This window comes from Falco biarmicus, chromosome 10 (genome assembly GCF_023638135.1).
Source record: "Falco biarmicus isolate bFalBia1 chromosome 10, bFalBia1.pri, whole genome shotgun sequence".
NCBI lineage: Eukaryota > Metazoa > Chordata > Aves > Falconiformes > Falconidae > Falco > Falco biarmicus.
In genome coordinates this window covers 22,145,913-22,172,613 of record NC_079297.1, presented here as the reverse complement: position 1 = coordinate 22,172,613, position 26,701 = coordinate 22,145,913, and the positions used below count along the sequence as shown (strand labels likewise).

The 26,701-nt window shown below is 38.7% G+C and overlaps 1 protein-coding gene across 4 annotated transcripts in view; it reads right to left on the bottom strand.

Annotated features, from left to right (window-relative positions):
• NELL1 (neural EGFL like 1) overlaps positions 1–26,701 on the bottom strand; it is a 292,061-nt gene that overhangs the window by 215,114 nt on the left and 50,246 nt on the right. For all 4 annotated transcript variants that reach the window (XM_056354990.1, XM_056354987.1, XM_056354989.1 and 1 more), the window contains exons 5-10: positions 18,586–18,682; positions 12,643–12,715; positions 12,314–12,396; positions 6,803–6,937; positions 5,831–5,933; positions 2,327–2,400 (exon numbers count right to left, since the gene is read on the bottom strand). In XM_056354990.1, coding sequence (XP_056210965.1) covers positions 2,327–2,400; positions 5,831–5,933; positions 6,803–6,937; positions 12,314–12,396; positions 12,643–12,715; positions 18,586–18,682 — 565 coding nt within the window. The remainder of the gene's footprint in view (positions 1–2,326; positions 2,401–5,830; positions 5,934–6,802; positions 6,938–12,313; positions 12,397–12,642; positions 12,716–18,585; positions 18,683–26,701) is intronic.

The window sequence follows — 26,701 nt, the reverse complement described above, 5'->3', positions numbered from 1 at the left end:
GGATGGAGCCAGGCTCTTTTCAGTGGTGCCCCGTGACAGGGCCAGAGGCAATGGGCACAAACTGAAACACAGGAGGCTTTGTCTGAACACCAGAAAACACTTCTTCAGTGTGAGGGTGACCGAGCACTGTCACAGCTTGCCCAGCAAAGTTGTGGAGTCTCCATCCTTGCAGATATTCCAAAGCCAGCTGGACATGGTCCTGGGTAACTGACTCTAGGCAGCCCTGCTCAAGCAGGGGCATTGAACCAGAGGACCTCCAGGGGTGCCTTCCAACCTCAACTATTCTGTAATTCTTAGAAAAACCTGTGCACTAATTTTGTCATTGCAGATTAACCTAGAGAGCGTTTGTGGCCAGGATTCCAGCTGGGAATGGCTGTTATCAGTAAACATCTGTGCTTATGGTTAAGAGGATGCGCATCATAAATACATTTTTAGTCTAGATTAGTTTTCAGAAATAAAAACAAACCACTCACAGCCTGACAAAATCTTTGATCTATCTGGATCAGTATTTTTTTTTCCCTTGGATGGAAAAAATACAGAAATTAAAAGCCTCTTAAGCTTGGACCAGTACCTATGCAAAGAATAAAATATCCATCTTCAAATAAAAACTGAAATGTGAAAATTCAACTTTATCTTTGTGACATTATCCCATCTATAAAGATATCCTACTTTACAGACAGAAGTACTACTCCCCAAGATTTTTATTTCATCTTTATCAACACTAATAAATCGACGGTTGATGTATACCCTCTATTGTATTCCTTCATAGATCAGGTTTTGAAACTATGTGTGTTTTTCAAGCCTGGAAAATTAAACTGTATTACATTTTTTTAGTAATTCCCCTGGCACAAAGTCCTTCCTTTATTCATACAGCACCTTGTCCACCATTCATCCTTCACTTAGTGAGCACTCCTAATCGAGGCAGTAAATAAGGAGGTGTTTTGTTTACAGCTTTAAGAGGTCATGCTGAAGACACATTGAATGAACTTGGTTCTGGAGACACGTCATCTCAGAGAAGCAGAGGTGAGCACCCACTTAGAAACTGTCCTGAGTCAGAATGACAAGGTTTGCCAGTGAGGTTTGACGTCTTCTTCAAACACAGCTGTAACTTTTTTTTTTTTTTGGAGGCACAGACCCATTTTTTTCATGATATTGCATTCAAAAATGCTGTTTTAATTACTTATCACTCTCCATTAAGATGTAAATAATACTAATTGAAACATTATTACAATTAGCAGTATATAAAGGAAATATCAGTTTGCTTTAACAATAAATAAAATGCAAAAACTCTTTTCATTATTGTCCTTTCTAATACAACAGATATTTGATGGTCAATATTTGCTTTTAATCTTCATGAATGTCTAATCATACTCACAATGATGAATATAACATTCTTATTTATAGCACAGAGAAGTTCCACAGACATAATTCAGAGCACGTTCTCTGGTTTCACTTTAAGGTCAAAATCCCTCTTTTCTCATCTTATTTCATTTAAGCACTTTCCCTCCCAAACAAACATTCTATGTCATATAATAAATAACAGGCACCTTAGTCTGTCTTCAAGGCAACAACCTTGCCCACATATTTTTGAATACACTGTTAAGCATCCCTATACAGCTGAACACCAACAACAGCAAAGTAATTCTGCATAACAAGCTGCTTTCACAACATCTGCAACCAGCTATTGTCCATTTCCATTAGTGAACATAAAATTGTTACTCTGTACACTCAGCTACAAGCACAACAATAACCAAATCATTGTAATCTTCTCCAATACTCTTACATTCACTGACACTCCCTGAAGGTTCCTGTCTAACACAGCCTCCATTTACCTGTGTTCTTAAATACTGACTGTTGTTGCCTAAGCGTTATGAACGTGCCAAGAAAGAACCTGCCAGTCCAGTTCAATACTTAGTAATTTACCTTCAATTATTAGCAGAGCTACGCATAGTTTAAATAATACTGGGGAAAATCTAGAGTAACTCAAACAATATATGCCAGGTTACTTCAAATTTTAGCAATTTAGCTGAAATTAGTAACTGGCTCAAGATGCTGCTGCCTTTTTCTAGACCTCATGAAAGCAGAGACAGGAGAGAAAACATCCCTCCAAGTAATTCTGCCCATGTTTTTATTACCCTGCAAGGGTCACTTTCCTGCCTTGTTTTCGTATTTGTGGCTTCTACTGACTTCAAGGTCACCGTTCCAAGACAACAGATGTCACATTTGCATGAAGGAAGCCTAAAGAAATGCACTAACTTATCATTGTCACTTGTGAACACCACACATACATTAAAAAACAGGAAAAGTTTATACAACCGAAACTTACTCGACATTCCCTGCAGCTCTTGGTTAATATCCGTTGACCTTCTGCTAGCACTTTGCCTCCATAGATACACTTCGCTGTAATTTGAGAGGAGAAGTATGAACATTAATAATAAATAAATTAAATCAGTATTTAAGTAGTAAACAAATGCAAGGTACAACACAGAAGTAAAACTAGTATTCACATACACTGAAAAAATATGAATACGTTAAAAATATGATGCATTTTGCTTTCATCAGAAGTCAGTATTATATATAATTACAAAGTAGTTAACAATGAATTCATTTTAAGAGCAAGTAGCACCTCTACCCAAACTAAAGAGCAGGAATAAGACAGTATGTACTGGACCAAATTCATTAGTATTCGATGGAAAATGTTTTCATTACTGACATGCCGTAGATTAGCTACAGTTTTTGCATTACCAAAGGTCTTCCTGACTCACTAGAAAAACTGGAGATGTTTATTAGCATACTGATCATCAAGAGAATAATATAAGCACAGATTTCAATTAAACTTTCACATTTTTTGTATGCACAAAGGTGAACTCTTCAACTTGCTGGAGCACTGCAAAAATGGATTAGATGCAGCGAATGACTGTACTGAGTCAACAAATTGTAAAAATCTATTTCAAAAAAATATTCTTGAAGCACATATGAAATAAGCAGATTTCCCAGGAAACTGAAAGCTCCTACTAAAAAAGAATCTTGTCTGAAGTTCTGATCCTTCTGTTAAAGATAACCAGCTCTACAACTGAACCAACAGACTAGAACACATGAGCACTCCTCACACATTTCAAGGCATAGTTAACTAGCTTAGTTTAGGACTGCCACCGTGAAGAAGGCGGTAACCTCCAGCAGGGCTAGAGTAGCGTACAGCTCAGTCAGGTATTACCGCAACTATCACAGTCCTCTTGGAACTAGACGTCTAAATTTCAATTCCAGAGGAAGACAGTAAATCCATTAATTAGAGAGAACAGTTGAACTATGACACAAATCAAGTATCCATCACAAAGGCACTCTACATTACTAACAAGATCGATGCTGAACACTAATAAAATTAATTTTTGTTGTGGTGTTTCACCTCTCTCTGCAATTGACCAGTAACATTCTGACCTACAACACTGAAAAGAAAACTGAAAGGTATGAATCCTGTGGTGCGACTGAACAAAGCTTTAGAAGGTTCCCGAGCCAAGGCACATACACAATGTAAGTTGGAGTGTTCAAAGTACTCGGTTCTCAAAAAACAGGTCACAGACTATCTAGCAACTGTTTTACCTCAATTTCTCTCCTGAATACAAAGGTAAGGGAATCAAGCACTTAGAGGTGCATGTGTACCTCTTCAGGGTGATATCAACAGTATTGCACAGCAGCAACTGTCATAGCCAGTCTGATTCCCAAATTTTAAACATAGAGGACTGCTAGAGATCAACCTTCATAAACCTTCACGTATAAATTTACTTCTAATGACATTTTTGTTTAAACTTACATTCTTGAAAATGCTCATTAAAGAAAAAAATCCAAGATTTTCAGAACAGCTGAGTTTTCATCATCAACAAAGCATTTAAAAACAGGCTTCTTTCTTGCTTTTTTCTTTTGGTATCCTACTTTCCTTCGTTTTTCTAAAGCTGCCCTAGTTTTTATGCCTGAGTTGTTGTGATCTCACTTAAGAAAAAAACTTCAGATCAGGAAGCTTTGTTTAAATTCGCAATTCCAGTAACTATTTTTGGAAGAAGATGAATTAGAGAAATTTCCTTTTTCTTCCTGTCTGTTCTCCTGACATGACTGCTTTTGACCAAAGAATGGACACACTCAGAAAAATTATGAGATTTTAAACAAAATTATAGCCTTTTTTCAAATGGTAGTTGAAAGGCTAATACAAGATGGCAGGGATCAAAACAGAACCGTCTCATTTTTAAAACCCTTAACATACAAGACATTACAGCTACTTTGTTCATTAACCCTCAGCTAAGACAGGAAACCGTTCAATAATCCAGCCATTCAATAGTCCCTAGACACTGCAAATTACAACTGATGATTCTATCAGAGCTAAATAGGAAAAGCATGGTGAAATTAACACCTGCAGTGCAGCTCTTTGGAAAGCCTTGGCAATTACTACTATCTACCCAAAAGTGACTGACTGTGGTCCTAGCACATCATTCTGTCAAGGAGCTGGCATTTACAATCAATTTCAATCAACTTCCATACATCTCTACCCATTGACTGACATGCTGAGCTCTTGTCAGAATAACGAGTCAAGTTTGTGCCAATCACTGACAAAAGGCAAGTTTGATTGTTCATCTTTCCATTACAAATAACAAGAACACAGTTTACTCACGGGGATATACATTGAATCTACAATTTTGTGCCTTATAATTCCTTTGTGTCAGATTTGGACCATTGTGCGTACACGCATGTCAGCAAAGGAGTGTCAAGAGAAGCATCCAGCTCCATGAAAGAACTTTCTAGACTCTCACCATTACAAATAAAAATATTCTGACACAAAAAAATACTGGCCAGCCTGACCACTTTAACACTCAAGTACTGTGTTCATTAACATCTTTTAATAAGCAGAATACTCATGCTGACATATACCTGAGAGCAATAAGGTAAACAAACAAACTTCAGAAGTGCAAGATCACAGCTAAAGGAGATTTGTGCGTGGGACTAATGAATTCAGCGAGTGAGGAAGGGTGACAGAATGCTAAAAAAATTTCTTATTATTTTCCTAATAAATCTTAAAATAATACAAGATCCCCGTCTTAATGAATTACTGAAAAGCTCATGCATGAAGCTTACTAGTCTCCAAGAACAGAGGCAGAGGGGGAAGATAATTTGTGCTTCTTAAGGTAAGACTGGCATCAGTATTCAGCTAAAATGTCTCCATATAAATTGCCTTTGTCCCTTGTACTACTATTAAGCCAACAAATACTGAATATTCCTTCTAGGAATGTTACAGCTTTCATTTCCAGAAGGAACTGAAAGCTGATAATAACACTGATTACAAAGCTTACTTTTTTTTTCTTTCTTCTCATTATTTTGAAATTAATTACAGCAAATTATCACTCCACACAGTGATGCTAACCCAGTGTCTGAAATCGTCATGTTTATTTTGAAGAACAACATTCCAAACTCAAATAAAAGATAGGCAAAAAGATAACAACTCAGTTTATTACTCATCTCTACAGAAACTTCAGACCATAGGCTTGACGCTCCTCAACATCAACAGGAGATAGAAGCTGAAGCCAAGTAAGGCTTCCCAGCTCAAAACAAGTAGATCAACTAATTTTACACTGACAATAGGTAAAAAGAGAATCTTAGAAACTTGGAATGCTTCTTTGTTTTGCAGCAATTACTTATTTCCTCCTTAAACCAAGTTTGACACTGAGACTCATGTTAAGTGAATTACCAGGATCTATTAAAGTCGTTATAAAATGTGCCCGCTTTCAGGACAAGTTTAACTCTTCTTAAAGAGAGGGAAAAACTAAGAAAGTCTGTGGGATATACTTACCCTTGCACATTTTGCAGCACTGGCTTTCCACATGCACTGGGAGAGCATCAGGAGGACAATCAAGAGGGGGACAAGACATCCTCCGGCACTCCACAACTCCACTCTAAGCAAAGGTTTTTTAAGACAAAATTCAACTACGACTGTTGTAATTAGTCAGCATTTTATACAACACACAGAAGACCAAAAACTATTTAAGTAAATGACAATAGCATTGGGGATTACAGATCCATCTTTCACTAACAAGTTTAGTCCTATCCATCTACAAACTGCAATCAAAATGCATCTGAAGGTGAACCACCCTATTTTGACACATACTACTGGCTTTACCCCACTCTCCCTTCGCAAAGTAGATTAAGTGGAAAACATAAGCCCATCTTCACAACATAAGCACCACTTTCTGCAAGCTGTGCCAATCATCTTTGAGATTTTTAACAATCACTTTTCTATTTTCTTGAGCAAACAAATACTCTCTTCAGATATTTATCAAATAATTTCAAAGAGACAAGATTTACATACTAATTCTCTTCTGTTCCTCGGTTTCTGAGAGTGATAAACACTGAGAACAGAATCTGCAAGTTGTTAGCATGCAAGATGCAGCTAAGCATCTATGAATACTATTAAGATAATGCTTCCTTTTTGAAAAAAAAAAAAAAAAACCCTACTACAGTGCAAACAATTCCAAACCAAACACAGACAATGCCACACTTTCACCTCAAAATCATGAAGTCCTCACAGATATAATTAGAACAAATAAGAAAGCACTGTCAAGGGAAAGCAGATTTTATTTATGAAGCTCGCACATAAGCAACATCAATTTTTTATTTATTTATTTTACTGTTTCCCTCCCTTGTGTTCATACTGTCACTAGATGCATACTAAAAACATCATAATTCTCAGTTAACGTTATGTATTCAAAGATCATTTTCACATTTTAATTAGGTCCTATTCCTTAAGCTCTTTAGAAATTCTTACTTTGCACGTGCAGTTCCTGCAGTGATCATCTTCAACCCATGAGTCTTTGTCTCTATAGATCAATCCATTTACTTGACAAGTCTTCTCACAATGACAGTCTTCCAATTGACTCAGTCTTGTTTCTGCATAATTTAACTATAAATGAAAGTAACCTGATAAGATTTCTGCAATTCAACCACATGATTTAAAAAAGCAAATATGAGAAAGCAGTATATTTATTTTTAGCCAAACAAAGTCTTGACCTCAGCCTTCAAAACACTGAACCAGTCAGTGTCAGCAGGTACAAGCCAACCCTACTCCTTGGACTTTCATGGAGCTATCCATGCCAATTAACAGCAGTTTGACTCATGCAACTTTCTCTTGTACCGTAACAAAACCACTAAGATCCCCTCAGGCATGTCCAGACTCTAACAAAACTACATAAACTACAACTGTTCTTAAAAAAAATATTCTTAAATGCTCATCAACCTCCATACAAGTCAAAAAGCATGAAGACTGGCAGACTGACTTTTCCTAATCATCCCTACCTTATCACCGCTAAGCATCAGCCATAATGATACTTTCTGTTCAAAAGGTTTAACCTTATAATAGCAAGAAAGATTTAGAGAGAAAAGAAAGTCATTTTGTTTAATGCTGCACAAAATATTCCCAGACTGCGATTAATGGAGAAGCCACACTCCTGGAGTAAACCCTGACTAGTGACTAGCTCTTACACTCCTTGCTGTTTCCACTGCCTCCTCCATTCCAACCACTAAATCATGTATCAAGAAGATAAAACTGATACATCTTTTCCAAGTATTACATCCGCATGCTAGCAATTGCTGTGTTTACTGATGGGATACTATGCAGTAATAAGTGGGGAAAACATTCATTTAGCAGGAGAAATAGACAAGGCTTTTTGAACCACCCTCTCCCGAGCCACATTACAGACCTCTCCTTCATACAAAGTACTATCTTATCTTCCAGAGAGGATCAACCCCCATCTATGCACACCTTGTACCCAGTGCCATCATCTCTGATCCCTAAGAGCACGCAAAATTACTTTTCCATTTATTGATACTATAAATAAATAAATAAAAATACAGGCTTAATATTTAGAAGTAAATACGCACATTCCACGGGCCCCAGAACTGCAACTGCTCTAAAAATTACCCTGGTGCCAGCTGGATAAGATTTTCTCAAGGTCTTGACTTTTTACATTCACATTTGTCTTGTGCAGATAAGCCATCACACTGAAGCCACTGCAAACAGTAAGGCTACCTAAATTTAGCGTAAGACAAGATAAAGGCATACTCTATTCTGCTATAAATATGATGCTATTATCCTACATTATAGGTTGTTACATTTTAACAGTAGCCAGTTTTATTAAAAAATGGATGTACAGTGCTGTAAGTATTTTTTATATAATGCTGTATACCCGAATTTCATTTATTTCTATCCTCTAAAATTCCATCCACTTTAAATGGAAGTACTCTAATATGTCTTTTTTCATTCCTGCCAGTAAAAGAGCAACTATTTAGGGGAAAGAACAAGAAGAGAAATTCTAGGCCACTTTCTGTGAGTTTGTGGGGTTTTTTTTCCCTCTGCAGTCCTCATGAGAGAAAGCCTTGAATAAAAACTTTTTATTTCTTAAGTTGTTATTCTGGGATAATAGGGGATTGATACTCATCTCCCCCAGACTCAGCATGATCTGGTGACTTCAAAACTGCTTTTCACATTTCAGAGGCAAATCTATCGCCTTACTGAGCTGCTTGTTTTCAGCAGAAACCCTTTTCATGTTACTGTATTTAGTCATTACATTTACGGTATATAAAATATATTCAGTTTTGTAAAAAGGTGTTTGATTTGCCTTACACTTCTACTTTATTTACATATCTTGCTTTTCATTTTTTTTTAAATTAACATTTCCATATAAATGAGCTATAAAAATTTTAGATAAAAAAGGCTTTACAAATACCCAAATTTGAAAGTGGTACTTGATATTATCCTTTGTCTGTCCTAGAAATTATTCCCTAGAAAAAGAAAAAAGTTCCAAGAGAATAAATATTTTCAATTTATTAACTTCTGTCCTTTAAAATATCTTGAAGAGTTTTATTTACTTTAAAATCATTTACCCCACTCTAAGAAATATCTTTAAACATAGCAAATCAATCAAGTAGATCACCATAAGACGTGCAACAACTCCCCAATACACACAAGTCAATGAATATATCACAGCCCACAGAATTTGTTCAGAAACAACATTTAACTGTTACCTGCTACACTATAGTGATCAGAAACATTGTTTGTTTCCATACTTCAAGTCTTAATTAAAAAAGGTCTATTGAGCTCAATAAAACAATTCCTTTAAATTAGCTGAAATATCCTTCCAAATGCACACAACTGGATTTGTTGAACATTTAAAACATCAGTAGAAAACTCTCAAGCTTCAAATATTTTTTAGGTTATGAATAGAAATCAAGTAATGAGGTAGCCCACAACACAACAAATATTTTCCATACGCTAACCAAACCTTAAGTTCTTAACATTCAGGAATATTCAGCTAGCTGTTATTCATAAAACTTATTTAACATTTTCCTTGCTTCTCCTCTGCCCATACAAATAACTGAAAGACAACAGACTTCTGTAAAAAATGTATGGTTGTTTATTACAAGGAAAATGTTATTTGTAGAAGTATTCATGGCCATTTAGATCCATGATGTAAAGAAACCATATAAACTAGTCCAACAATGAACACAAGCACTTCATTTTTCTCGGGTTTACTCAAACTCAAGCTTCAACCTTTCTGACCTTAACCAAGCAAAGATTCAGGAGAAAGTCTTGTTCTGGAAGTCTTCATGTAACAAGCACATCTGAATACAAAGTACATGGTAGTGTGGGCCCATAATTCAAAAAAAGATATTATATTCCACTCAGAGAAATGCATGAGATGCCCAAGCTGATTTCACTAGATTGTTCAAGTCACATGAATTATTTTAGTCATTTTATTTAAAAGGGAGCTAACGGTATTCCAGCATGGCAGTTGAAAACGCTGAAATACAACATGACCCTTTTCTCCTGCAGCAAATTAACATTTTAGGCAGATTTCTAACACACTGACCTATGGTGTCTCTCTATCTAAAGTTACAAGATTAAATCAATTAAGCATATATACTGGATAGATTCAGAATTGGTTCAAATTATGACTGAAATAAAGTAGGCTTCAAAAGCTAGCATTTCTTCATCTCTAAAAGCTATGCCTTCACAAGACATAGGTAGGAAAAGGGCATAATGGCATTTTACAGGTCATGATCAGATGCTCCTGTACATAGTAAACCCGAGAAAAATGAAGTGCTTGTGTTCATTGTTGGACTAGCTACAGACAGTCCTGGTTTGGGCCACTTATATAGCTCCCACATCCCATCCTGAGCCAGCACCAGACTCATGGGACCCTGAGGCAAAGCCCAAGCAAGAGGGTACGCTCTTCTCCCACCTACCTACCACATAATTTGCGCTGCTACTGAAACTGCTGGAGCCTGAAGCCACTAGCCTGATCTTTTCCTCCCAGGGAAGCCCTGGTCTGAGTGTTCATAGTTTTACATTATATAAACTGTACATACACATTTGTTGCAAACAACATTCACCGGTCTATTCAACACTGTAACACAGCTGTAGCCAAACACAGGTCGAGTGAGAAACTGTAATTCCAGATATAGCGGAGCCTAAAAGTAACAAGTGGACAGCAAACCATGGGGCCCACTTTTCCAAAATGTTACATTCATGCTCCATATCTCTGGATGCACGACTAGGAGCTGGGGTTCACTGCTCATATACATTAGCAAGCCGTTCTCTGACCACCGCCTGCTTAAAAGGATCTCTGCAGGCAGCTGCACAGCCCTTCTAAGCCTTGCTCTTTGCCTCGCCATGTATCATCCCCATATGATATGCTTGCATCTACATTAGTACCACTTCTGGCTACTGTGGCTAGGGTTGAAAAGGCAGATAGAACCTTAAGATTTCCCTCAAGTCCCCCCATTTTCAACTTGCATTTGTCTACCAAATTAACTTCCTTTCCTGCTGCATGCATTCTTCCTAGACAATAATATTTTTGTAACTGCAATGAAACGGGCAGTGCGCTGCTGTAACAGAAAAGGAACTCACAATGAAGGATTATCCCAGCACCACTTTATGGAAGCACAGAGTCTTTGCAGCACAAATACCGTGTTATTTGCTTCTCCTCATAAAGCACTAGCAAGCAAAAATATAATTAACAGCAGAGAAAGCAAGTTACTCAGTACAGTGCATAATTGGAACTTGCTCATACCACCAGCAGGGCTCAAAATAATTGCCTCTCTTTCACAGTACAAGCAGCAAACTGAACTAAAAGCTTCACATTTCGCATTCGGAATCAGCCTGTCCAAAGCATGTCAGCTGAGTAAGTGGATTGTCAGTATAATGTGCACACTCTCTAAAAACAAGTTTCCCCTTTCCTACTAGGAAGGAAAAGAACACTTAAAAAGCAGCACAGTAGAAGCTATAATGCTTTTACGCTAGTACCACTACTGTGCAAGTTCTATTTTGAAATTCCTGTTTATTAACTGGATTACAGGTATCTACAGGTTGGTTGCAGTTAAGTTATTAACACATTAAGTGCTGTTTCAGATGATGCAATTAGTTGCCCTTTACCACAGACCAGATGGTTCAGCAACATTAACCTCAAAAAGTGTTTACAGATTGCCCTTTAACACACGTAAGGGGTTCAGGCACCTCTAAAACACAGCTTTCTACTCCAGAACTTCACCACAGTCTTAATTGAAGGGCCTTGGCTAACACTGAGGTTGACTGTATATTGCAGGAGCAAAGCCTGAAGATCTCCAAAATCCCTAATAGAAAAACCACTACAGCTTCCAATTCACCCCACTGACAATCCAAACTGGGCAGGGAGGGAAAAATAAAAAACAAACGCAAGCGCACACCACCCATCCCACCTGGAGCTGGGCTAAGTTTTACATGGGTAAAAACCATTGATCATAGATGATGCCAAAATCAGCACAGCCATCACCCTCAGAGGCATTTCCATTCTAGGGCCTCATTTTGGTTCCCAGGAAAGAGACTGTGGCAGTCCTGAACACTTCGCAGGACTTCCCACAGGCAAACATGCACCCTCTGACAGCATCATAATAGTGAGGAAATTGTTGAGGGATTTCACTCCTTTGTTTCTGCATTTAACTCTCAGCACAAAAACGGAAGCCAAGCTAACGCTTCTTAAAAAAAAAAAAAAAAAATCAGATCCTGGACATTTTGTCAGTATCTCACAAATAGTAAGGCAGACAATAGAATCTGTGTAAGGCTGAAGTGACATCCATCGTGAAGCTGTATCTGTAAGTCCACTGCAGATAGGGCTACTGGCAGAAGGAAAATAAAATGGCTCTACCATGAAAATGTAGAATAACTGCAAACAGAATAAATACTTTCATGTTGGTCTTAGCACAGAAGGAAATGGACAATTGACAAAAAAGCTCAGGTACCTACTTTTGCAGTCATTTTTGCCAGGAGTTCTTGCAAATCCATGATTCCTTGCACAAGACTTAAGAAATCACTGCAGGTCGGGCATGCTCAATAAAGGAAGCATGAAACAAAACAGAAAGGAAGAGAAGGAAAGACACAATAACCCATAAGTAACCAACAGTATATTAGGCTTGATTTATCTGAACATAAAATGCAATCTGTTTACAAAGAATTTTTGCCTTCTGGAACTCAGCACAAGCTAAAATGACAAGCCTGAAAGTAGTCTTTTTAAAACAAGGAAGTCATTTGTATGAAAAATTTAAAATGGAGAGAATAAAGAGATTGCTACTTACTGCGATTCAGATTAGGACACTGCATTATATAACCGTTAGGTATAAAGATGACTTTCACGTCTTGAATAACACCCTTTGTAAAAAAAGAGAAAACTGGTAGTACAGATTACAAGCATTCAGTTAGTTCTGTACAAGCTGTTTCACAAGTCATTTCTTAAGCGGGTACAAAAAATTGACCAGCTCACTCCTCTCGTGAGGAAAATAACTGGACACAGACAAAATACAACAACTACTCCTCTCTTCCTGTGTGCCTGGATATTAATTTTCATAAAACACAGAAATAATACTGCTTCGTCTTTTGCAATTGCCAAATATAAGCTGCTTAGGTGTCTTAAACTGGGGTGAGACTGGTGAAAAAGCAGTTAAGTAATATCCATTACTCAAGCCTATGGCACACTTTTCTAAAAGACAAAAAGGAAACACAGCAATGCTCTTCACAGTCCTCTTTGGCTAAATCTCTGAAATGAAACGTTATGAAAAGAGAAGTAGATTTTTACTCACCTCTTGTACTAGATACACTTTAGTTGTTTGGTTTAGTTTAGCTTACTAGCTTTGTATCTCAACAGACAGCTCATGTACACATGCCATCAGTTAGAATTAAATCCCCTCTAACACAGCCAGATGGAAAGATCCCCTGTGCAGGACTGGCAGAAATCAGGTCTCCAAGGTCAGAGCCAGCTAAGTGCTGGCGGTATGAGGCTGAGAAACTGAACTGGGCAGGACTGGAGAGAGGGAGGACCAAAAGGTCCAGTGCGGGCTGCATCTTCTGTTGTCTCTGACATGCAAGGATGTCCCTGAGAGAAGCAGCAGACATGAAGGATTGTGCAGTATCCTTGCACACCTGGGTCCTGAAGAACCCTAGATCCTTCAGCCTCGAAAGTGCTGAAGCTTGTGTCTGCTCTTTTCAGCTCAGTACAAAGCTCCAGCTCCATCTTTGACTGCTTAACATACATACTCCGCAAGATCCACTACCTTTAGTAATGTCAAGGTCACTAAGAGAGAGGAGCAAGGGAACACAAGGGACTTCTAGTGCTGCTACTTGCACTTTCCCTGACTGTTAATCAGATGATGTGGCATTGTTCTATCCCCTCCCAGATACAGAAGAATTTCTTCAATTTGAAAGGAAATTTATCATCACAGACGTTATCTAATAAATTACTGATTTGTAAGACTATGTTTTAATTTTTAGTTAAATTGCAATAGAATTAATTTTGCAGACCGAGTACATGGTCACTAGCTCAAAGCGTTGAACTCCATCCATAAATAAAATACGGGCCTCAGATAGCCCTTGAAGCCTGGCAAGTACAGTAAGTAACATGTAACATTTAACATTTATGTGTTCATTTGCCAAAACAGCAGAAGGTAATCAGCAAGCACCATTTCCTGCTTACTGTTTCATGATCAAATATGAACTGAAAATATTAATAGACATAATCAGATCACACTGTCTTTCTTGCAGAAGTATATACATTTATTAACCTTTTCATCTATGAGAATAATGAAACTATCATAATAATGAGAAGTAATACTGTCACTGGAAATAGAACATCCCAAAAGCCATTTCACATACTTTCTGCTAGCAGTCATCAGCAAGAAATTAAAAGGTGAGGCATAAAAATATATTTCGATGCTTCAGCCTCTCCAGTGAAAAGCTCAACCAAGAGCGAAAGAGATGACAAAGTTTCACCAGACCCTATCACACACCTAACAAGACAACGCCCAGAGAGAAATGACACTACATCTTCCTTGGCCTTAGTTTAAAAGTGCATATTGAACTTCAAGTATGTTTGTTGCATCACAGCCCCGCCACTCAATTGTCTTTTGGATAGATTTGTACATCCTGAAGAGGAAACACAACTATTTTTTGTATCTTTTACCACGGAAAAACGTATGAACTTCAATTCACCAACACAGATGCCTTCTAAGTCTATAAATCCTATGAAACAGAATTAATACGATCAAACATAGAAGTGAACCTTCAAAGAGCAGAAATTTTGCTGATGTATTTTTTAATAGAAAAATTTCATTATAAGCAAACAATTATTACAGCCATAATTATTCTAACACACACAAACAAACTTGGACTATGCCTCCTTCAGCATTAAGTTTAGGCTGCCAAAAGCATTCCACACCCACAGCCCAAGGAGACTTAGGCACACACAGCTCCCCAGGGGAGGCCCAGGGCCCTGGTTCTCCTTGGCATGGGGGGAATTCTTCAGTCCACACTCTGTGAAAGGACATCAGGATTTGACCTTGACAAGGAGACGTCAGTGGTCAAAATCTTTCCATTTTTCCCCTCCCGAGCAGACATCAACTTTATATTATCATTAAGGCATTTGGCTAATTGCAACCAAAGCTTCAGTTCATCATCAGGACTCACTAGCTTGAAAAGCCTTCATCTGCACAGGCAGATTACCAACTACAAGACGAAATTCAGGCCCACAGAGCTAAGTATCAAGCCCATCCCACGAGGAAGTAATACAAAAGCCCTATTTATTGCCCTTCTCATGTCTGTATTAAATAGAGGAGGACTCCTGCATTCTGTGAAAAGGCTCCTGTATTCCATGAGCTCTCCACTTCTGCATTTTCATTTCCTCCGTTGCCTTTCATCCTCTTTAAAACCCACTTCTCCCACAGAGCTAACGCATGCTACACAGCTGGGCAAGCTGCATCAGCCAGGGCTGGTGAATGGCTCTGCACGGAGGCACTGGCAGACACGCCTGAACCTCTGGGCCCAGGCAATGCTATACCAGCACCACTAGATCTCCCCACATCAGCACTGTGCTCCTCTACACAGGGCAGGCATGCCCCGCGCAAGGCACTTGAACAGCTGCCCTGGGCACTGTATTTACCTAATACCTAATACCAAGTATGCATATGATGCTGTGCAGTAAAAATAACAATATACTTCTCAAGCACCTACTCTACAATCCCCAGACACAGCAGCAGGGTCAATGGAGCCTGCTATGGCAGATATGAAAATTACCATCTTTCGACATGAATCACCTAGTCAGCAATGCATTAATAAGCTCATTACTGCAGCAGCTCTTCGGAGAGAGCCTTAGGGGGCAGGGCTCTCCCCAGAGATAAAATGATTTTTGCAGATAATTCTGATCCTCACAGCAATCAGATCCATCCTAGAGTGAGGGTTCCTGGAATGTCTGCTATCACTCTTCCTCTTTTCAGTTGCATTTACTTTGGTTTCCTAATCTGATTATAATGATATTCTCTAGCCCTAAAACAAATCTTGGTTTCAGGCCACATAAAGAAACCTGAAGGGTCAGCATGTACCTTTTGAAGGCAGTAATTCATGAGATTCTCCATCAAAGCAAACAGACGGCTATCCTAAGTCTGCACCGCACTTGCTCCCACCACTACTGTCCTAAAACCATTCTGTCTTCTCTGAACTCTGAATGCTTGGTTGTAGCAGGGAAGTTACAACTAATAGATACTAGTTGTAAGGGGCGAGCCTTCAATTCCCTTGATTGTGCTGCAGAGCACTCCGCTCCCCAGCAAGGCCACAGATAGACACAGCAGGGCTACTTGCGAAATAGGGTGTGGAACAAAAGCATAAATTAGAAAAATGGCAGCAACTAGCCACAGTGATTTACGCATATCATATCCCCTCCTTCCTCTTCTGATATTCTGAAGAATTATGATCTAAAATAGGCATGAGAATATGACTCAAAATGTGCTTTAATGCTATTCATTTATGGAGAGACGTAACAATTACCTATCATTAAAGAAAGAAAATTTTGGAACGGCAAAGACGATACTTAGAATAGTAACTAGTGCTTTTAGATACATATATTATCACGGCTCCAACACACATACAAAAATGCTAATTCTTTTTTAACGTTCTTATTTCCCTGCAGATCTCTGTTTACATTAAGGAAAATAGATCTATTTTTTTATATGCTAAAACAGTGAAACAAATTGCTCTGAAAAAGAAAGGGAGGTCCTGCTGAGCATGTAAATATACGGAAAGAGATGTGTACTCTTTACAAACTGGCAAAATCCCAAGTTTTTGCAATGAGTAATATAAAAAAAAGTAAGATTTCTGAATCTCTCAAGCAGGATTAAAAAAAAAAACAACCAATTATATTTCTGCCCTTAAGAAAGTTAGTAAAATATTCAAGCATGCATAAAGCAAAGTAAGGCACTTGTCGACTTTCATTATGATCAATAAAAACTGTCAGCTCATTAGCATATCATTAGCTACCCTGCTGTTTCCAAAGTGTTAACATGTAGAAATATTAATTTACAAACATATAATATCCCAGAGTTCTGAGGCTCTGACTGCCTGCATAAAATAAGAATTTAAGACGGGCGAATCCAATATAACTTCTTTTTTTCCCATATAGCTATAAACATATGTTTACCATCTGTGGAATTATGGGAATCAGCTGAGGTAAAAAAAAACAACAGCTGTAGAATGAAATAATATTATCAATTTCACTTCACAGTGACAGCTCAGCTGCTGGAGGATGAAATGTACTCTAGGTTCAGAGAAACACTAGGTTCAGAGCAACTCCAGGACCATCATTCAAGTTAGAAGTTAGCTTTTACTTCTGTTTCACAATTAAAATTGTTAGTTGCTATGCTCCACTAATTTTAGCACAAAATAATTGTTCTAGCTTGTTGAAATCTGGGGACTTCAAGGAGAGGTCCTCAGAAAAACAGCAACTTGTAAAATTGTCTCATGAACTGACAGCTTCAAAGGGAAACTGAGTGGGTGGCAAATCACCTTGGCAACAAATCCATGCCAATATCGAGGATAAGCAGATTGGCCTATCACTGCACTATAAATGCTTTCACCGACAAGCACTTGCACCACGGCTTGTTATCCAAAACTGTAAGAATTATCAGAAACTTTCCTGTAGCTTCCTTACAAAGTAAAAGAAATAATTTTCAGGTGGAAGGGGGTGGTTTTCATTTGTTGTTGGATTTTGTTGGTTGGTTCAGCAATTCAGTCACAACGAGAAAATCATATAGCCCAACCAGGGGCAAAAAAAAATGAACGAAAACATGCAGGAGAGTGCTTTACAAGTTGTAGGTCCAAACTGCAATTCTGGAAATATACTGCCGTTAGTTGAATCTGGAATATATTGCCATTACTTGAATCCCCTTTTTCCTCCACCAAGTTACTCATGTGTGTATGGCCTACTCAATGATGATGTCTTGGGCAGCCTCCTACACAGAAAAAGACAGGCTTTCCAGCCAGAAGGCAGGAGCTCGAGTACTGCCAGCTACCAGCCTTTTAGCCTGGGCTGTTCAAAAGCAATGGAAGCTCCAGAGGACCAAGAAGCTCACAAACAAAACTCGGTGACTCACTGTTCAATCTCTGTTGGGAAACACAGTGACACACTTAGCTGAGAAAAAATGAAATGAAGGAAGGTACACTGGGAACAGAAAAATCTACTGTTTTGCGGCAAGGCAAATGCACTGCATACAGTAGCGAGTATCTGCCAAAGCCAGAAGGATCACAAGCCAGAAGACCTCTACGCTAGAAGTCAGTGTTGACAGGGGCAAACAAGGAAGAGTCACCCAAGGCATACCGCAGAAGGATGAGGCTATTCTGCATGAGAAATCAAGGAGGAAATGGTTTCTGAGAGTGACTAAGACCACCACTATCTGGCCAGGAGACCATAGCAAAGCGGTTGTTTCATGAAGTGCCAGAGCACAGCAGGTAGGTGAAACCTAAAGTAAGGAAACCAAACAAAAACCCCAAGTACTGGGCACTGCAGTCAGTGATTACAATACTCTCACTTGCAGAAAGAGAGCCTTTTCTCTAAGTGTTGGACCTGCCTCAAATCCCAAGTCCATGGTTTCTACCAAAATTCAAACAAATCAGGTTTCAGCAGCGTAAGACAACTGATCAAAAATATCTTGTTGGGCTATTCATTAATTTCCTTCTGTACGTGCAATTTCACATCTGCTTACCTTAAAGAAGCCATGTTTTCTGTTTCTCTGTCCAAGCCATAAATTGCTTTCAGGTGTCAAATTCGTTTCTGGGGGATCAATGATGCGTTCATAAATCCTGTAGAGGAAATACACTGACATTACTTGAATCCTCTTTTTCCTCTGAAAAGTTCCTAGTCAAATAAGTTAACAATAAAAGATGGAAAGGAACAAAAAAAATATATTTTCTTCATTAAACACTGTATTTATCATTGATAGCTATGAAGGTATATTATAACTTTAAAAGAAAAAAAAATACTGTTGAAATCACTAACATAAGAAGACTGCATAGAACTGAAACTCCCCTTGTGCAACCGTGCAGCACTAGGCTAAAGAACTCACCATAGTAGGGAAAACAATAAAATGTCATCATGCTAGCTGAGGGCTGTCCTTCAAATCCAACTGCCCATTCTGGAGAAAAAGTGCAGTCACACACAAGATCCAATCAGAGAAACAACCCTTCGGGATTTTCAGATTGGTTAGAATTTTGAATAGACTCCACAAAAAAAAAAAATTGATTTCATCTCTCCATCTATGGCCTGTCTCTACATTTATGTCATTCATCCCTGCACCTGAACCTTTATCCACTTCTCCCACATTTGCTGCTGTAACTGGATTCACTTGGCCAGGGTGCTCACGCCTGCTGCCACTACGGCACATCCAGCTTGCCCATGTCTCTAGCACCTATCTGGTACAGAAGGGGACCTCTTTACGTATGTCTGGTACCTAGCACTACAGGGACAATTTATTGGTTATTCTTCAAGGAACTAGAAATAATAGCAATAAGAAATAACAATGACAACAAGTAACACGAGGTCAATAAGCAAACTTTAGGTACTGTAAACTTGCACAAGAATGCAGTAATGTACATACCAAATATCTAAAATTAATTCATGAAAAATTGCTGTAACACAGCATTCTTAAATTCATTAAGGTAAGTACCTGGAGTTTTAAAAAGGTTTCACTTGGAATTTTTTACTTGTTTATTTTTAAAAAGCTATAATGAAGTTTCCATAACACCTTTTTCAGGAACTCAGACTATTACAAAAACAGCATCATTTTAGAAAATGAAAAATTCAAGACCAAAGCTACTGACCCTGGATTCTCATATTGCCATGTCAGATTGGTAGGAGCCATGAACTCACTGCTTCATAACAAAAGCAGCATGCTTAATAGGGATTATTGAGACGATGACGAAATATATTTCCATTACTGTGCAGCTCGCGGGGAGCATGCATTGCTGTGTAATCACACCAGTGTGGCAGCCAACAGAAAAGACTCCGAATGTGTCAAGACCTGTAGCTTAAAGGGGTGAAATTATCTGTACGGTTAAAAGGGATAAAAATATTTTTTTCTTTAAAACTATGGCTTTAAAACAAACATGAAAAATGAACACAAAAGAAAAATGCAACTCAGTCAACTCACTGCACAGTTATCTTCCCATTTACACTCCAGATCTTTCTAGCACAGGCCCACCAAGTGCAATCATTGATGTTCACATTGTAAGTTGCCACATGTATCGTGTTTGCGTGGCAAGGGTTTGGTAGCAGGGGGGCTACAGGGGTGGCTTTCTATGAGAAGCTGCTAGAAGCTGGGACAGCATATTTAAAAAGGCAGGGGGGAGCGGGGGGTGCGGGGGAAGTCTGCTGCACGACAGCAGCCAGAAGAGAAGAGTGAAAATATGAGAACGTGTGATAGCAACAACTGCACAGACACCAAGGTTGGGCAGAAGGGGCTCCAGGTGCCAGAACAGAAGCTCCCCAGCAGCCCATGGTGAAGCCCACGGCGGGGCAGGCTGTGCCCCTCAGCACATGGAGATTATCGGGGGGGGGCAGATCCCCACCTGCAGCCCAGGAAGGGCCCCACACTAGGGAACAGGATGCCCCAAGTGGGCTGTGACCCCACGGGGACCCATGCTGTAGCAGGCTTCTGACAGGACCTTCAGTCCTATGGAGAGAGGAGCCCAGGCTGGGGCAGGGTCGCTGGCAGGACGCGTGACCCAGGGGGGCCCACGCCGGAGCAGGCTGGGCCTGAAGGACGGCACCCACCTGGGGGGGGCTCACACTGGAGAAGTTCATGAAGGACTATCTCCCATGGGAGGGACCCCACACTGGAGCAGACAAAGAGTGTGAGGAGGAAAGAGCAGCAGAGACAACGCATGATGAAACAAACACAACCCCCACTCCCCATCCCCCTGTGCCATTTGTGGGGAAGAGGTAAAGGAAATCATGAGTAAAGTTAAACTTGGGAAGAAGGGAGGGGTGGCAGGAAGGTATTTTAAGATTTGAGATTATTTCTCATTACCCTACTCTGATTTGAATTGTAAAAAATTAAACTGATTTCCTTGAGTCAAGTCTGTTTTGCACATGACAGTAATAGCCGAGTGATCTCCCTGTCCTTATCTTGGCTCATGAGCCTTTCATTACATTTTTCTCTCCCCTGTCCAGCTGAGGATGGGAGTGACAGAGCAGCTTTGGTGGGCACCTGGCCTCCAGCCAAGGTCAAACCCACCATGCCATGTTATTGGAAAATTCAGACATTTGCAGAGGCATAGAATAACCTCCCAGTATTAAAGAACTTCAAGAAAGGTCCATAAAAAAATTCTATCAAAGTACAGAGTCTTATATATTCCACCAACTTTTGCCTATCCAGAAATGAAGGAAACTATTTGTGAAAACCAAATGGAAGCAATCTAAAAAACTAGAGGCAAACTTAGTATTTCCTTAAAAAGAAACAACAAAAACTATCTCAAACCTAAGAACAAAATAAGTATGTGAAAATTTCAGCATAAGGATGTGAGTACAGGAGTCCAAAGGCAACTTCTAACACTCATGATTTTATTGCTCGGGTTTATCATAATTATCATCAGCCCTAATTCATCACATTTCATCAACATGATACATTCAAAGCTCTAGGAAATTCCTGCCTCCACTAGCTAATTAGTTCTTACTATCTATAAAATTACCATGCTGAGCTGTTTTACCTGTTCCAACAGCAAAACAAGAGTATATTCTTTTAAACCATGTTTTGAGAATTATAGGAATTTTGCATTGACCCTCTCTATCAATATTTTAAGGTGTAAGTAGACCACTTCTGCCATACCTCATGCAAAATTGAAGATCTACTCAGATGCAAAACTTGTGCAAAATGCTGAAAAAGGAACAAAGAGTTGACATGCTCCCTGAGAAAACCAATCACCGAATTGCACTATCACATTAGGGATTTCTCTTTGCATATATAACATACCTTCACTCATGGCTTAGGTTAATTATGTTGTCACCGGAAAATTTTCTAATCTCATAAAAAGGCTAGTCAATATTCCATAAAGAACTCCATTTCTGCGAGCAGACAAAATCCCAATCTGGCCAGGTTCAACACTACTTTATTGAAGAACATTTGATTTTTATTCACCTAGCCTAGTTAAAGTTTCTAAAGCAACTCTACAGTATATGTCTGCAATTACATGTAAAAACGCCAAAATCTAACTGACATCATTATATGACGGTTCAACAACAGCAAGTAAGGAAGACTAATCAGAGACAGGCTAAAGTGGTTTATCATGTCTTTTCTGACAATTTAACAAAGACTTTCAATCTATGTGGAAAAGGCTGTAGTGACTGTCCTTCCAGAGTCTCTTCAGAAAGCACCATAAGACACACGGTCAGGATTCCCCAGTTAAAGGCTGGTTTGTGCCTTATGCCATATGTGTGTAAGGGACTGGTTGGTTTTCTTCACTGTAGATCTGTCCATGAAGGAATAGGCCTAGGACTCAAGAGAAGTCATGAGAAGCAGATCAGTCCTTACTTATCTTCCTATATAAAAAGATGTTCTGGTTGACACTATTTGGTTTGTGAACAACGTGAGCTCACTTTATTACTGTATACTGGTAAACATCTGCAAAAAGCCCCAGTGGGCATACACACAGCTTATTGCTACCACTGTAATCCCCTCTATACTCTTGAGAAATGAAAAGGTCAAAAAGCACATCTGAATTCAGAACTGTCAAAAAAAAAAATCATCACAAGGAACGTGGTTCACCTTATACTGCTTCTCTAATGAAGGATTAAAACAAAAAAAACTACACAGAAAAAGAAAAAGCACCCTGTCACTCCTGACAAAAAGGGAGAGTGATGAAAAAAAAAAAAAATCCAAGGATCCAAGGGACATTTCCAGCAAGACTGGAAGCTACTACACAAAGGTAAAACAGCTACACAACGAACAACTAGAAGCGCATGGAAGAAGCATTTGAAAATTAATATGAGCAAAGAAACATGATAACATTACTAAGTCTCAATCAGTGGATTTAATAAAGATGAAAACAAGCATTTTCAAATATCAGTGGGCAGTTTCACCAGCTACATGCACTGGCAACTGACAGCCAGCAGAGCTGACTGATGTGCAGCTGGAACAAAGCCAGGAACTGGGCACATCTCCTGGACACCAGGTTCATGTTCTAAATCACAAGAACATCAGCAGCAGTTTGGCACTCCTAGAGCAGGTTTTTAAGGACAGAGACTTCATGGGTAGTGAAGACACCTCATCCATACAAAATTTTTAAGGTGGCACTTGCATAAGTAGTTGGGAATAGGTTTTCACACCGACATTGGGATTACCCACGTATGTAGGCCACGTACAAATCCATCAAATGTTACTGATTTTTCAGGGGTTTTCTATGCTCAGACAAAACCATAAAGCACATACATTTCGTAACATATCTCAAAGTGTAATAAGACAAGTTACTACTTAAAGATGAAATTCCCTTAGAACTACTGCTTGCTAAGTGGGGGAAAAACCTTGCTCTGATCCCTTTTCTGTATTGGCATTCTTTTGGAAGAGGTGTTTGCCAGGCTGAAAAACTGCTGTTGCTGAATAGACACAAAAGGATCCTTCTTTTTTTACCACTACAATGAGCTTCCACATCACTCTTATTCCCTTGCTTGATTTTCTGCGTCGAGGTGTGTCACCTTATACAGCTTTATCCATGCTTGACCAATACTTTGTATTTGGCATATGAATAGCTAAATTATATCTACTACACTTTCAGTTTATGAAGTGCTGGTGTAGAGCTCCTTGGAGATCAGTTTCCAATACATTTGGCTTTGACACCCACACAAGAGAAATGCGCAATACACTTCACGAGAACAGGAATGCTTAGAAAGAGGACTCCAGGGAACTGTGGTCTCTAAAATTACTGCAGACTGAATAGCCCCTCCAGCATGAGGAGACCCAGGTCTCTAGGTTAATGGAAGCTCTACTCCATACTTCAGACTTTCAGATTTATGATTACTGCATTCACTTTCCAGGAGAAAGCTTTATTTGCCCTTACTTTACACTGACATATTTCAAAGAAGCTAAACCATAAACCTGGAGTAATACAACCATAATCCTTCTTTCTTGAAACACTCCTGGTCAAAATACATCCACTAACCACTGATCCATTTAGCTAAATGTAGTAAGAAAAACACCTGTTAACTGGCAAAGACCCATGATATCCCTGTGTCCTGTATCTATATCTCTACCTTAGCTGCACACTTCAGTTTACTAAATATTCTTACGGAATCCTTAGAAACACCTTTTTCAAGGATGCGTTCCAAACAGGGGTCTGTGACATATGAATACAATATACAGAAAACAGAAAAAGTATAAAATAATCAGTGGATTCCTTAAAGGAAACATCTAAAATATTTGCCTGCAAATACACATACACACACCTTTCTCTGCATAGAGGAAGAACCTCTCTAGAAATAAAGCTTTGCTGGACAAGGGGACAGTTCCTTTACACCCACGCAACATAAAATTATTTTTATCATTTTTATAATGTTCTGTTAAACAGGGAAATATCCTCATTTTACATGTGTGCAAACTGAAACACAGAAATTGTTTGACTAAGATCACAAGGATGGAGTCAAGGAGAGCTAAGCCACTAGTCTAGGCACGACTGAGGCTTAACTGCCTCACACACCGGGCCATATTCCCTCTGGAAAAAATGTGTCATGGAATTGTCTTTTACAGCAAAGGTTTCTTAAGTTTTGCTTGTTAAAGTTGCACGTAACACTTGAAGTGTATTTCCACTTTTGTGGAGATACCGCTCTACTTCATACATATAATATTTGCCGTGCCAGAAACATTTTCGAAATAGCCAAAATACTCAGCAGAACATGAAAATAAACTTTGTGTCCGTTTGTATTAGAATATGTTGGCCAACATGGACTGCTCAGGAGATGCAACTGCCTAAAATTCTGAACAATAAAATAGACCACAACTCTAACAGTTTCTACCAAGTAGCACACCAAATCATGAAATTTCCAAATTATTTTAGCTCCAAAATAAGAGTAGGTTACTTAAACAGGAACATGCCTTCCAAAATTTGTGGGCAACATATGAACCAAAGAGATTTATTTTATTTGTAGTACAATGAAGAAATAAATAGCTGCAGACAAAATACCCTTGCGGCTGAGGCATGGCAGGAACCCTATTTCTCAGTCCCTGGTCTCAGCCCAAGAGCAGGCTTTTTTGTTCCTGATATGGCTGCCATACTTACTCTGTTGAAGCTATAAACCTCCATGTACTGATGAGGTGTTGAATTCATGGCACCCCATTTTAGATGTCTAAAAAGTTTACACCTACAGTGGAGCTAGTCCTCTAGACTGACTTCATTTATCAATGAAGAGACATAAGTATTTCTAGGGTGTGATTCATCATACAGCAAAATAATTACTCTCTCAAGGCCCCTACAATATAACTGCACAGGAGCCCTTGCTGACATCAGGGTGAATCACCAAAAAAGATTTTTGCAATTCAAAACCTGATCATCAAAACTGACACACTCTCACAACCATTCCTTACCCTGTAAACACCCATCTGGATTCTCAGATCCTTTAAATAAACTGAAGACTACAGAGAAATCACACAAAATAACACACTGTTCATGGCAGTTTTTGAAATAGCACTCTCAAACTTTTGTAATAGGAAGTTGGAGGAGAGAGGAAAGTTCCCCCATGTTTTGCATCAGCCTTTCTCCTAATTTAATTTGCAGAGGTATTGACCACCTTTGTGTTGGCAACCATTGTTGCCATCTCCAGCTGCGGCTGCAAAACCTCAGTAAATCTGAAATAGCAAATGTCAGGCCTCCTGATACAGCCCATTATATAAAAATAGGCAGCTGTTTTAAAAAGTTTGCCCAACATGTTTTCTGAATCCCAGCTGCGTAAAGAAACTGACAATCATATCAGTCCCTAGCTTCAAGATACAATAATGGCATTTGTCTTTTTGTCTATTCTTCTGAAGGGATTAAGAACTGATTTTAAAAAGAAATTCTAGGCTATCTTTACATATTTCTCTTTCAACCTGTTTCCTATATGCTTCCCAATGAAAACGTGTCAATACCAACATGATTGGATTTTCTTGATAGTGTTTACAGACAGGATGCATTATTTGACATGCATTCAGTTCTGGAGCAACTTTAACTGAATCATTCATTCAGTTTCCAGTATTCTGTTTCAGGAAAATAATCTTCCCGAGGGAAATTTTGATTTTTCATGCTATCTCCTCTGTCATAGTCTAAGAGTTCACAATCACTTAACAGAGGAAAGCAATTTAGATTAAAACCTCCAGTTTTTCAGGAAGCCTTTTGTTACTAAATTTTGAATATACAACACTATCTAATCAAAAGTTCTTGTTCAGCTCTGGAAGAAAAAAAATTGGAGATGTCCAGTAACAGTATATATTTTAGGTAAAAGACACAAGAGTGAATACTCAGTTTTTAAGTTCTCTTCAAACTGTCACCTTAATGATTTCATTGATTTTCCTGTATAACTACAGAGATAAAGTTAATGTACTCTTACTGCTGTTTAATTATTCCAACTACAAATGTAAATTTAAAAATACATATGTATCCAAATAAAACTCTACAAGCAATCTCTTTTTTTCATTCAAGAGAAATGCAAATTAACTTTCAAGACCCTCTAACAAACAGGAGGAAATAAAACAAATGCAAGCAAAGATGGTTAGAAGAGCACATTTCACTGTCAGATTTGGAGGTTTATTCTCCAGATAAATTCAATAAGGGCAAATTCATAGAGATATTATCTGCCTGTGT